At 42.1% G+C, this 14,217-nt stretch overlaps 1 protein-coding gene across 1 annotated transcript in view; it reads right to left on the reverse strand.

Annotated features, from left to right (window-relative positions):
- The window catches only part of csmd3a (CUB and Sushi multiple domains 3a), a 389,031-nt gene that overhangs the window by 261,975 nt on the left and 112,839 nt on the right, over positions 1-14,217 (reverse strand). Inside the window, exons 18-20 of the mRNA XM_067412377.1 lie at positions 8,188-8,376; positions 2,846-2,962; positions 1,564-1,779 (exon numbers count right to left, since the gene is read on the reverse strand). Coding sequence (XP_067268478.1) covers positions 1,564-1,779; positions 2,846-2,962; positions 8,188-8,376 — 522 coding nt within the window. The remainder of the gene's footprint in view (positions 1-1,563; positions 1,780-2,845; positions 2,963-8,187; positions 8,377-14,217) is intronic.

A 14,217-nucleotide genomic window follows, 5' to 3' on the forward strand; every position in this document is an offset into this window, starting at 1 on the left:
AAAGCCTGTTATTCCTGGAAACTGGAACTGCTTTTAAAGAACTGCTGGCTTCCTGATGTTTTTTTTTTTCCTATTAAATAAACTCATATTTAGTTGTCAAATGGGTTTCTTTTCCACTTTTCCGTCAAAAGGTGAAACAGCTAATTCCATTACTCGCAAGCCTAGTTTAACCCAGTGGCCGGTGGGTATCCGGCGTGACCGTCCACTGGGAATCTGTGACTGATGACAAACGCAGCCCAAAGCCAGCTCTAATATCAGCCAGCAGTTCAGCGCTGAAATCTGACGACAAGACTGCCGGCAACACTGATAAGTCTCAGACTCTCAATAAGCCACTGAGACGAAGCTCAAGCTGTTGCCAATTGATTACCTTTATCACTCTACTAAAGCACCATCTATATCTAATTGCAGCTATGACTTTTCATAGAAACAGTCTTGTAGGCGCTGATGATGATAACGGCTGCTCTCGTCCTGGAATAACCTTCAATATCATCCCCAGATTCATTATTAGATCTGCTTCTAATGAATGGAAATGGAAACAAAACCATTCTCACATAAATTACTGCATTGTGATCAAACACTTTGTGAAGTATCGTGCGTAAAACGTTTGTAATTGTTAGGTAAGAAAGGGTTCATCGTTTTGCAGTTTAGGTAAAAATGGTTTTACAAAGAATTCAAAACTCTTACACTGAATTGAATGCAACAATTTATCTTAAACTTGTGTGTACTGCAGATGACTTCCATCAGAATGGCGATTCCTCTAACAATGCATCATATCGACCTTACAGATATAATGCAACCAAAAATGAAAAAGCTGTCCAACTGGAATTTTTTTTTGCATTGGTAATAATGTTTGGCCCTTTTTCAAGCTTAGTTCAATGGGAAAAGATTGGTTTAAAAATTCTTCATATAACAGCGACGGAAGGATGGATGGATGGACGGAAGGACGATAGATAGATAGATAGATAGATAGATAGATAGATAGATAGATAGATAGATAGATAGATAGATAGATAGATAGATAGATAGATAGATAGATAGATAGATAGATAGATAGATAGATAGATAGATAGATAGATAGATAGATAGATAGATAGATAGATAGATAGAAATATAGACAGACAGACAGACAGACAGACAGACAGACAGATAGATAGACAGATAGATAGATAGATAGATAGATAGATAGATAGATAGATAGATAGATAGATAGATAGATAGATAGATAGATAGATAGATAGATAGATAGATAGATAGATAGATAGATAGATAGATAGATAGATAGATAGATAGATAGATAGATAGATAGACTTTTCTTTTGTCAAATCAACTTCAATAATTAATGTTGTTCAGATAACATAATATTTTGAGTTTCTGTTGATTAAACCAATCGTCTTCAATGTATTAACTCAAATTTTTATTTTCAATGAACTCAATGAACTTTAAGGCAACCAGGTAACTTACTTTTTTTAAGTTCTTTTTCACAGTGTAGAAAAATAGATATTCAATCAAAATGCACCACAAAAAAAAAAAATTAAAATGGGATACACTGAGAGTTTCTTTCACCTGAGAAAGAGATGTTGAAACCCTGGAAGGAAATGGAAAAGTCGGAGATGAAGCGAAGCTGGGCCTTGAAGTTTCCGTACAGCCCGGCGTTGACAGGCGGAGGTCGTTGCGAACCGGTGAGCCGCGCGAGGGGTCGTGCAAAGCTGCCGTTCTCCGTCAGGAGCAGATAGTCATGGTGATCCTCCAGGTGAAACGCATGAAACGTGAACTGCACACCTGAACAGATGAGGACAAATATAATTTTTTTACTTCTGCATCAAGTCAAAGGAAATTACTCTTGAAGTCTTTAAGTAAACAAGATGCAAGTTTAAGATTTTTTTTTTTAATTAACTTTCTTCATTAAGGATGCATTAAATTGATCAAAAGTGACAGTTAATACATTTATAATGTTAAATATATATATATGACTGTGCAGGCAAAATGAGTCAGAATGTGCATGGGTTAATTTCGAACTACAGGTAAAACAAGTGAAAATGATTGAGATTTTCACAAAAATTAGTTTATTAAGTGCTCATATTCTGGACGACTAGCACAAATTTGGTATCGTTTCAAAGCGCAGCATTCCAACTTTGTGAATATTATAGCGAATTCTCGATGGCATGAGTCTGAACTAATGTAATGTGATTTTCAAACTCATCCTGATGTAAACAAAACAATCTTACTTGCGCTGACTGACAGATCCGAAGCGCACACAAAGACGCCTGCGCGATCCCGATATAAACAGAATTACAGTATTGCAAAAATTTATGAGTATTCACTCTGTTAGGTCTCAAGTGAATGTTTGGTTAACTGTTGGGGATAAACATTTGATGTGTAACATTATATTACATCTGTTTGGTACAGTAGGTCTTAATATTTAGGCTGTCTGTTTCATTAATGTTAATAAAACGATTGTGGAATCATGGAAAAAAAGGTTTTCCTATAGATATGGGTTTTGACTATGTTTGTGCCAAATTTGGTGGTATTACCAGGGATTTTAAGGTTTGGTTTCTAGGTGATTTTCTTTTGGAACCTTCAGAAAACTTTACCTCGATTTTTCTCAAAAACTGACTTTGCTGACTATCGACTTCAAACAGGTGTATAACAATATTTTTTGAAAATTTACGACTCATTTTGCCAGCATGTGTCACATACACTCACACACACACACACACACGTATTGAATGTACGCGTTCAACAAATAAAAATACACACTCTATATATTGGACAGAGCTTGGAAGCAATCAAAAGCGAGCTCTCATCTTCCACTGACAGCACATGAAGAGATCTCCTGGGTACGTACCTTTGCCATGGCTGACCTCCAGAGTCCATGTGCAGTTTAATGAGTTGGGATAGAGCTCGGGAAATCCGGGAGAGAGGATGATGCCCTCTGGGCCCCGAACATCGCCTCCACACAGAGCTGCAGTAAGACACGTGTAGAATCATAAAAGAGATCTGAAACTTTACAGGAAGCACATTTGCAACTGTTCTCGAATCACTTCCAATGCTCTGTTTTCAGAGACTTCTGTTGAGATAAGCAGAGTTCAGCTCCGGGAATTCAAAGAGCAGACTAACCTTCACCGGAAGTAAAAATACCACTGAAAGGTTAATAAGAGTAACGAGAAGTTCCTCTACTTTGAGATGCTTTCCACCTGCTGTTGTCTCAAGCAAAGGTCACAATCCATGAAAGTTTTATTATGAAGGTGAGCGAGCGCTAGCGCCCAAGTAAAACTCTTTCTGTCGCGGTGCCAGAGTGTTATGGATGATTGTATGGGCATTTTTTAAACAAGTCTTTGTGGCAAGTCTGCTGTGTTAGTGCTGTTAGATTTGAGTACGACATTCAAGACTAGGCTGGGTAAAAAAATACTGATTTCTCGATTTTAATCGATTGTCATTTTTACGAACTGATATTGATTCTTAAATCCCAAGAATTGATTAGTCTAGTCTGTTTTCAGTTGAGCAGAATATGTTGCTCCTCCCATTCAATAAATCACAATAATCTGTTACTTTTGATATGAAGCAAAGTCTCAGATTTCAAATGAAGTCCATCTTATTATGAGATTCAAAGTTTTGGCGCTGTTTAATGTGGCGTGACGGATCACTTTAGCGCCTCAGTTAAAGAGAAGCATGTGATCATCCTCTCCTCCGCTTTAATACCAGTTACAGCGAAATAAACATGAACATCTGAAGGTATGTTAAAATATACAGTACAACTTACTGAGAGATCCGTATAATGTCTCATGTAATCGCTCAATCAGTGCTTCAACCTCAATAAAACAGCTTCAATGTCACGTGACGTCACATTTACCTCAGAAAAACACATTCAGTGACCATAAACTAAAAAACCGACGCCATCGTTTCTGTTTGTATCACTGTGAATCAAGTGCTGAGGAAGAGTTAAAATCCAAATATGGTAATGGTGTTTCATTTCTGACACACACTGTAAGCAGTCGACCAATCACAACAGACTGGGCCGTCTGAATCTTCGAACGAACCATTTCAGACTCTGTGAGAAATTAGGTGATGTGCAACATATATTATGAGAAAATTCAAGTGTTTTTTGATATTAGATGTGTGCAAATCTATTATAGGAGACTCCAAAACACAATTAAGAACCTTTAATATAGCATCACTTAGAATTTTGTTCAAATCTCAAAAATGATAATGACGCTTGGCTTAGAAAACACCAGTAATAATACTAAATTTCAGAAACTTTGACATCTAATTGCACACATAAAAAAGTGAATGTATATGACTGATGTGTATATGAAGAGATTTCCAGTATCTCAAATAGTAGAGCTTGAATCGCAGGGAATGCATGAACCCATTACAAAGTACTGAAAATATAATAAAAAAAGAATTTATGTGAATCAGTTGTGAAACCATGAGCAAAATCTGCATTAAAAACTATCATGCGTATGTTTGCAATTTTGGGTAAGTGAAAGTGAAATAAGAATGGTATCATCACATTACAATTAAACAATTTGCACAAAAAATTCATTTGAATGCCCAAATATTCATGTAAATTTCACACTGAACTAAATGCAACATTTTTTGTAAATTGGTTTTAATAATGATTTACAAAGAATTTTATTTTGCTTTGTTCGCAATGCTGGCTCTTTCTGTAAACTGCTGCATCAAATTTTACATAAAAATCGATGTGCAGATGAATGAATAAATAATTTTGTTTTTAAAAATGGGAACATATTAACCTATTTAAAAAAAAAAAAAAAAATGCTTAGGAAAAAAGCTTCTGCCACTGCATAAAAGATGCATAAATAAGATGCATAAATAATGTAAAATTGAAAAGTACTTCATGCTCTTCACATTCTATAAAATATTTCAGATGTGTCCAAATAAAGGAGTGAATTTGGAAACATTTTAAAACATTAACAAAACCATCTGCTGTATGTTGTGCAAACACCTGCCAAGGAATGTTGAAATGAAATGACAGATAAACAAAAATTCACATGCATTGGAAAGACTCTTAAAGACGTACAGTCACACCAAAATGTATTCAGACACCTTGAACATTTCAGTCATGAATGCAGTTTATTCACTATAGTTTAAAAAATGGTAATAAAATATGACAAGATCTCAGAGCTAAACTGTGTCAGAAAAAAATAATGTTAATTATGTCAGATAACACTTAAGCAAAACATGGTCAGAAGAATTTTTGGTTCCAAATTTTTATAAATTTTACCAGTAGTCCACTGTATGAAGAATTTTTGGGTATAATATGTCACAGTTTACTTTATTTTGCTATCCTCACTTACAGAAATGAACTATAGTGTCCTGAACCCACTAGTAAAAATATATCAAAAATGTCTGAATAAGTTTTGGTTTGACTGTATATGTGCAATCAGGGAATCTGAAGCTCATCTCTAATTGAGTTTCTTCTGAACACAATCTGTCAACTGAAGAGCGACACAAAGAGTCTCAAGAAACCTGATCACAGGGTCTTGTACTAAAGCGAAAACAGCAATAGGCCGGTGGCATTATCTCAGCAGGGATTAAGATATTGATTGGGGCAAATATAGATCTTGAGTAATGGTCAAGCCAAAGAAACAACATTTCAGTCCCATGCTAAGACTCGACTGTGGGAACTAGTAACAGCCAGAGACAACAACATGAAATGGAATGCAACACGACAAAATCAATCAAAAATCACAGCCAATCAGAAGAGTGTGTGGGCGGAGTCTCTCTGCAAGTGCACTCGCAACCAAATCAATCAAAAACCACAGCCAATCAGAAGAGCAGGTGGGCGGAGTCTCTCTGCAAGTGCACTCGCAACCAAATCAATCAAAAACCACAGCCAATCAGAAGAGCAGGTGGGCGGAGTCTCTCTGCAAGTGCACTCCCAACTAAATCAATCAAAAACCACAGCCAATCAGAAGAGCGTGTGGGTGGAGTCTCTCTGCAAGTGCACTCGCAACCAAATCAATCAAAAACCACAATCAGTCAGAAACAATCTTTATCACAGACTGAACGCTCTTGTTTCCTTTAATTTATTTTCAAGATCTGAGGTGAGTTATCCATCGTTGCTTTCAGATCAACAATAAAGCTCATGCAAACTCACATTAAATTATTTTAACATTAAGAAATGCACATTTTATCATGTGTCACGGCATCGCATCTGGTTAGTACACACTTAATTTACGTACTTAAGATACAGGCAACATCTTATCTGAAAGGGAACCTCACAAGTGACCAGTTTGGAGAGCTCTACATAGGGATAGTTCACTTACAGTTCATTTCAATGGTGTTAACAATTCAACTCTAATAAGAAAATTATACGGTGCATGCACATGCAATGGGTAAAAGAAGACCACTTTTAACAGGAATTACAAGTATATCCGTGTCTCCCGCATTCTCCATCATCTCACTAAACTCATCACAATGAGGATCTTGGGATCTTCTCCATGAAGGATTACAGCAATTCTGCCTCAGTTTTTGAGCAAAAGGTATGCATAATGATACGTACTCCTCCTTTTTTTGAAACATACTTCTTATGCCAATAGGTTTTGAAACAGAGCCACAGTATGCGAATTGGGATGCAATCATAGTCAGTGCATCTTGAGTTGCCCAAACTAAGGCCTGAACTTCAGAATTCAAGGAATGAAGGCATATTTCCGCAGCGACTTCACCTTTAATGATAATGAATGTCATCGTCTATCCCTGCGAGGCGATGAAAGAGTCTAGCGCCCCGGGCTCAACATCTGCCTAAACCTCTTTCTCTCTTTCTTCCCTCCGGCACTGTGAAGTACCCAAAATATTTCCTCCATATTCAGTTCATTCAGAATGACATGGATTCATTAAAATTAAATACGCCAAATGGGCCAGACCAGCAATGAGTGCTCTTTTGGAAATAAAAACATTTTACCAGAAGGTTAAAGTTAACTTTTTTTAACACTTTAGGTATTTGAGTGTAACCGAATTTACTTTCTTGATAAAGTTCCTGGCATTATTAAATGTTCATCTTCAATCAAAACTTCTCCCTGATCCAATCAGTTCCTAATGGATAAATTCAACTCCTGTCCTACATTTAATTTCATTGAACAGCTTGTTGCACAACGGGTTGTTTCATGCTGAAAGTGTATTAAAATAGAAACAGAGACTTTAGCATTCTAGTCAACAGTCTGGTAGCAAACTAAACATTTTCAGAGTTTCTTCTGGTTTATAATTAACACTTAAGCTGACAATTATGTCCAAATGAATAGACGGAGACGCTCGTCAGCTTTCATAATGCCACAGCTGCTCATAAAAAAGACAAAACTTTCTCACAGACGTTTTAAGAATAGAATATTCAGTAACACTTTGGACTCTATATATAATGCATATAGATGGGAATCATTAGGAGTGTAACATTTCCAGTTCCTTAACAACATTTTAGACAATAATAGTGAGCTTGACGAAGTGTGAGTATGAAATTAGAAAAAAATGTTTACATTGCATTACGGTGCCCAGCCCAGCCCTGTCCTTTTGCCTTTTTATGGGAATAAAAACCATTTTATTTAGTTTGATAAGGGTTGCTTCAATTCTGAACTGAAAGCATCTGCTCTGTTCATCCAGCACGAGCAGCAGGAATCACGGTTCACTGATCAAGTGACGGGAGTAAGGCGAGATGACTGACGAGACCATGGCGGAGGATTTGTTGTGCAACAAAGCCTAAGCATTTGATAAATGTCTTCTCATGTTGAATGCACGCTTGGCACCACCGCTCCCTATACACAGAGTGTGTGTTCAAAAGCAATTTCTTAAAAATACTGTGTCTCCTCATCTCATGAGCTAAATGCCTTGTCACACCCCTAGTATATGCATAGGCATGCTAAACAAAAACAATATTATTTTTGGCAACATATATATTTTTATGTTCTGATTTTTAACTACACATTTTCATATGAACAACCAGTTTCGACAGAACCATTTTTTAATTAAGGACTGATGGTATTTCCTGCTGTCAGAGAAATTACATTTTAGATGAGATTTGCAGTGCGAATGAAATGTGATGAGAATCATTACACAGGCTCATACAGTCAGGCTTCAATTAAACACTACTGAATATTCTTGCAATAGCTGAATGTGGAAATCAAAGAAGCATTTAAATTGGTCTAATGGAGTTGTGTAATGGAGATGACAGCTCACCGTCACATGTGGGCAGAGGGTGGCTCCACCAGTGGTTCTTCTCACAGACCAAGCGCTCCTCGTGGCTCAGTCTGTATCCGGGCTCACAGCCAAACCACACCACCGAGCCGATGGCCAAGTCCTGCCCGTAACGCACCCCGTTTACCGGCACACCAGGATCCAGACATGAATGAGTGTCCAGAGTGACACCTGAAGCACAGCGAAGGCAAAAGGAGAGATTAATTGACATAATTTAAAGCAATAGATAGAGAGATAGATAGACAACATGTTATACATTTATTTTATTGTGCATTAAAGATAAATGTACAGTTTCAGGAAAAAACAACACAAACGTACTAAAATTATTTTATTTTATTGGAATGCATTGCACTGATGATTGTATTTATCATTGCTTTATTTGTTAATAATCCTTGTTTACTCCATGTAGAAATATAAAATTAAGTACAAAAATTCACTTTAATTTGATTGTGCATTTAAGGTAAACATAGTTTAAAAAAAATGTAAACAATGTAAACTTACCTACATTTAATTTAATTTAATTTAATTTAATTTAATTTAATTTAATTTAATTTAATTTTTTTATTTTATTTATTTTATTGCATTGCATTGCAAATTGTATTTATCATTGCTTTATTTGTTAATAATCATTGTTTACTCCATGTAGAAATATAAAATTAAGTAGAAAAATTCAATTTAATTTTAAATTTAAGGTAAACATATAGTTTAAGAAAACGTAAACAATGTAAATTTACCTAAAATTATTTTATTTTATTTTATTTTTATGTTATTTTATTTTATTTTTTATTTTTTTATTTCATTTTATTGCATTGCAAATTGTATTTATCATTATTTGTTTTGTTAATAATCCTTGTTTACTCCATGTAGAAATATAAAATTAAGTAGAAAAACGTCTCAGGTTACAGATGTAACCCTGGTTCCCTGAGTAGGGAACGAGATGCTGCGTGGTAACGCATTGGGAACCTTCTGCGTGATGTCGTCACTGAAGCACTCATGTATCTAGCCAATCGCGACCAGGAAACTATAAAGCACACTCGGATGCAGAGCACGCCAGCTTCTAAGTAAGTCTGAAGCAAGCACTTGCAAGTGTGCAGGGGTACGGCAAGAGACGCAGCGTCTCGTTCCCTACTCAGGGAACCAGGGTTACATCTGTAACCTGAGACGTTCCCTTTCGTGGGAACTGTCGACGCTGCGTGGTAACGCATTGGGAACGCAATCCCAACTGAGCCGTAGCTCAAGCACTTGCCAAGGTTATCTTGACAGGACAGAGGACCCCGGAGTGGAGCCAACATCAAGGTTATAATATTTAATAAATGTGTGCTGGCATGACCATCCAGCTGCATCACATATGTCACTCATGGAGACTCCTGACATCAGAGCTTTTGATGCCGCCATACCCCTGGTAGAATGGGCGCGAACATTCAAGGGAGAGGGCTGTCCGGCCGCTTCGTATGCAAGTGAGATGGCCTCGACCACCCACTTGCTCATTCTCTGTTTTGATGCTGGGCCCCCTTTTCTAGGGGACCCATAACAGACAAACAACTGATCTGACTTACGCCACAGGGCAGCTCTGTGGACATAAGTATCCAAAGCCCTTACTGGGCATAACAGATTCAATTTTTCCTGATCCGCAGATTCAAATGGAGGAGGATAGAAAGACTGAAGCACAATGGGGCCTGGGACATTGGTAGGGACCTTTGGGACATACCCCGGTTTAGGATACAGGAATGCTTTCACCATTCCTGGAGCAAATTCAAGGAAAGAGGGAGCAACAGAAAGTGCTTGTAAATCTCCTATCCGCTTCAGAGAAGTGATAGCTAATAAAAGAATTGTTTCAGAGTGAGGAACCTCTCAGGAACCTCCTCTAATGGTTCAAAGGGAGCCTCAGCTAACCCTTGTAAGACCACAGCCAAGTCCCAGGTTGGCACCCTTGTGCGCACTGGAGGCCTCAACCTCAGTGTGCCACGGAGGAAGCGTGTGACGAGGGGGTCTCGACCTACCGAGATATTCCCCTCAAGAGGAGCATGATATGCTGAAATTGCTGCAACATAAACCTTTAAGGTTGAGTGAGATAGGCCCTCCGAGAATTTTTTCTGGAGGAATTTTAGCACAAAGCTAACAGAAGAAAGGACAGGGTCCGTATTATTGTGTCTGCACCAGGTAGAAAACAAATTCCATTTGTAGGCATACAACTTCCTCGTGGCGGGAGCTCTGGAGTTAAGAATGGTCTCCACAACCTCGGATGGGAGACCAGCATTTATGAGTCTGGCCCCCTCAGAGGCCAGGCCCATAGTTTCAGTTGTTCTGGGCGGGGATGTATAATCATGCCGCCCGCTTGAGACAGGAGGTCCTGTCTGAGAGGAAGCTCCATTGGGGAGCCGTTGAGTAACGACACTAGGTCTGAGAACCATATCCTGGTTGGCCAGAATGGGGCTACCAGTATTAGATTGGCCCCTTCTCGGCGTACTTTTTCCAGAACTCCCGGGAGCAGGGCGATCGGGGGAAATGCGTACAGGCGCAGCCTCGGCCACGTCTGTACCATAGCATCCAGACCCAGAGGTGCTGGATGTGTTAGGGAGTACCAGAGCGGACACTGGGTTGACTCTCCCGAGGCGAACAGGTCGACTTCCGCTCGACCGAAATTTTTCCATAGGAGACTCACCACTTCTGGGTGGAGTCTCCACTCCCCGGGCCTTGGCCCCTGCCTCGACAGGGCATCTGCTCCCACATTTTGATGTCCCGGGATGTAAGCTGCCCTCAGCGAGAGCAGCTTCCCTTGGGACCACAGGAGGATCTGACGGGCCAAGTAATATAGTCGGCGAGACCGCAGACCCCCTGATGATTTATATATGCAACCACTGCAGTGTTGTCCGTACGAACCAACACATGGTAACCTCTCAGGTCTGGGAGAAAGTGTTTCAGAGCTAGGAACACTGCCATCATCTCTAGCCGATTTATGTGCCAAGAGAGCTGATGGTCTTCCCAAAGACCCTGAGCTGAGCGACCACTCATGATCGCTCCCCAGCCCGTGAGGGAGGCGTCCGTCGTAAGCATTACTCGACGAGTAGTGGCCCCCAACACGGGTCCCTGGGACAGGAACCGGGGGTCTTTCCACATGGTCAGAGAACGAAGACATCGTTTTGAGACTTTGATCATGCGAAAGGGATTTCCCCTCGGGGAAAACCCCCTGGTCCTGAGCCACCACTGCAGGGGCCTCATGTGCAGTAGTCCAAAAGGTATCACGTTGGAAGCTGCTGCCATGAGACCCAACAGTCTCTGGAACTGTTTGACAGTGAGTAGCTGGCCTAACTTCACCCCTTTCATAGCCATAAGAATGGCACTCACCCGAGCGGGAGACAAATGTGCCCGCATCGTGGTGGAGTCCCACACTACACCCAGATAGTTGGTGGATTGAGCTGGAACTAGCACACTCTTTTTGGCATTGAGCCTCAGCCCAAGCCTCTTCATATGGGACAGAACAGCATCTCGATGCTGAACTGCTAGTTGCTCTGACTGAGCTAGAATCAACCAATCGTCGATATAATTCAGTATGCGAATGCCCTGGATCCTCAGCGGAGCCAGAGCTGCGTCCACGCATTTCGTGAATGTGCGGGGTGATAATGATAGGCCGAACGGAAGAACCCTGTACTGGTAAGCTTCGCCCCCGAAAGCAAACCTGAGGAACTTCCTGTGAGAAGGATGGATGGACACATGAAAGTAAGCATCTTTCAGGTCTATTGCCACAAACCAGTCCTCGGACCTGATCTGTGGTATAATCTGTTTGAGTGTCAGCATCTTGAACTTGAGCTTTTGTATTGAGCGATTTAGCACACGTAAATCTATAACAGGTCGTAGACCTCCATCCTTCTTTGGAACAATGAAGTAACGGCTGTAGAACCCTGACTGATTGCTGGGAGGAGGAACCCTTTCTATAGCTCCTTTTCGCAAAAGTGTCGCAACTTCTTGTTCCATAACCAGAGACTGCTCGGGGGTTACCACTGTGGGAAGAACCCCGTTGAATCTGGGCGGGCGAGACCCGAACTGGATCTTGTAACCCTCTTTATAGTGAGCAGCACCCATTTTGATATATTCGGAAGAAGTTTCCATTCTACCAGAAAATTTACTAAGGGAACCAGTCTCTCGAGACTGGCCTCTGGTGTTTTTTGAGCACCTGATTCGACGCTCTGAAGCGGCGCACCGGCAGAGAACAATCGAATCAAGTGGCCGGCCCTCCTCGGAGGGTCGGTGGAGACCGCTGCGCCCTGACGCACCCTGGGTGGCAGGGTTGGCATAACGATCCCCTGAGGGCGCCGAAGGGAGCGGCTTTTAGATGTATTTTTCGCCGGCTCCCTTCGGAGGGGGCCGCCCTCATCGGTTCCTGACCCACAGACATCAGGACCGCTTCGAAGCCTTCCGGGCCAGGATAACGGCGCGCAGGTCCGTTCTGCCCCTAGAAGGCTTCGGCTGAGCGGGCCGACCCGATCCCCAAGCTTTCTGCGGGGGAGCACGGGCGGCCACGCTAATCTTTTGTTGCGCTCTGTGGTGCGCTGAGGAGCTCGTTGACGGCCGAGGCTGATCCCGCTCATCAGCCTCGGGGGGAGGGATTCTTGGTTTGCGGGGGATGAACCTCTGGAACGCCGCAGATTGTTTCTTAGCCTCCTGGAACCTCTCGACGACTGTTGTAACGGCGTCGCCGAAGAGGCCCGCAGGTGACAGCGGCGCGTCCATAAGGGAGGCTTTGTCACGCTCCCTTATGTCCGAGAGGTTCAGCCACAAGTGCCTCTCCGTAGCCACCAATGCTGCCATAGAGTGGCCGATTTCTTTTGCCGTCTCTTTGGTGGCACGGAGAGCCAGGTCAGTTGCCATCCTGATTTCCTGGATGCACTCATACGTGGCCTCCCCGCTATTCTCCACTTCCCCCAGCAGGTCGGCTTGATATGCCTGTAGGAGCGACATGGTATGTAGACATGCCGCTGCCTGACCTGCTGCCGCATAAGCCTTGCCCACCAAGCCTGATGTAGTTTTTAATGGCTTGGTGGGCAACGTCGGGGTTTTCAGCGATGATGCAGACTCGGGGGAGAGATAGCCCGCAAGCGTCTCTTCCACCCGAGGCATCGCCGCATAGCCTTGCTGCTTCAGCCCCACGATGTTACTATACATTGAGGTCTGGGGGCTGAAGACGCGATATGATGCCGGCTTCTTCCAAGACCTCGAGACCTCGGTGTGGAGGTCCGGAAAGGGCAAACCCCGACGCTGGGGTAGTGACCGAGCGGGCAGAAAGCGCTCATCCAGCTTACTCTTTGGTCTAGTATCTGCCCGCTCTGCTGGCCAGTCAATTTTTAATTTGGCAACAGCCCTGGTCACTACCTCCAGGAGCTCCTCATGTGCTGGGGAAGAGGATGGCGGTTCCTCTTCCCCCACGCTCATCACATCAACCTCCTCAGAGGAAGAGAGATGAAGCGCGGGTGCCTCTCTCTGGGGGAAGAAACCGCAGCGCGTGCTTCCGCCGCCTGAGAAGAGGCACTGGGGCTGGCAGGTAAAGGGCGAGATAAGGCTGGGCCCGTCTCAACCCCCTCTGCCAGCTCCATTTGCGAACCCCACGAATGAAGCCGCCGCTGCGCCTCAGCAACAGCGGGACCCGATCCGTGGGGAACGCCGACCGCAGCACTCTCTTTATCGTGAAAGAGTGCCCGGCGTGATCTTAAAACTCTGAGGGTGAGCTTCTCACAATGAACACAGACAGCCCCCTCGAGAGCTGCCTGTGCATGCTCAACCCCCAGGCAGACAACACACATCTCATGAGTGTCCCCATCTGGAATAAACTGTGTGCATGGGTGAACACACTTTTTAAATTGTCTGCCTTCCGCCATTTCACTCGTGTCTTATTCACTATATATATATATATATATATATATATATATATATATATATATATATGTGTGGTGCACAATAACACTCTTGTCCTCAGACGAAGAGATAATGTTTTCCAAAAATAAGCAGGACAAACAACAC

The sequence above is a fragment of the Chanodichthys erythropterus genome, chromosome 2 (assembly GCF_024489055.1).
Source record: "Chanodichthys erythropterus isolate Z2021 chromosome 2, ASM2448905v1, whole genome shotgun sequence".
NCBI classification, from domain to species: Eukaryota; Metazoa; Chordata; class Actinopteri; order Cypriniformes; family Xenocyprididae; genus Chanodichthys; species Chanodichthys erythropterus.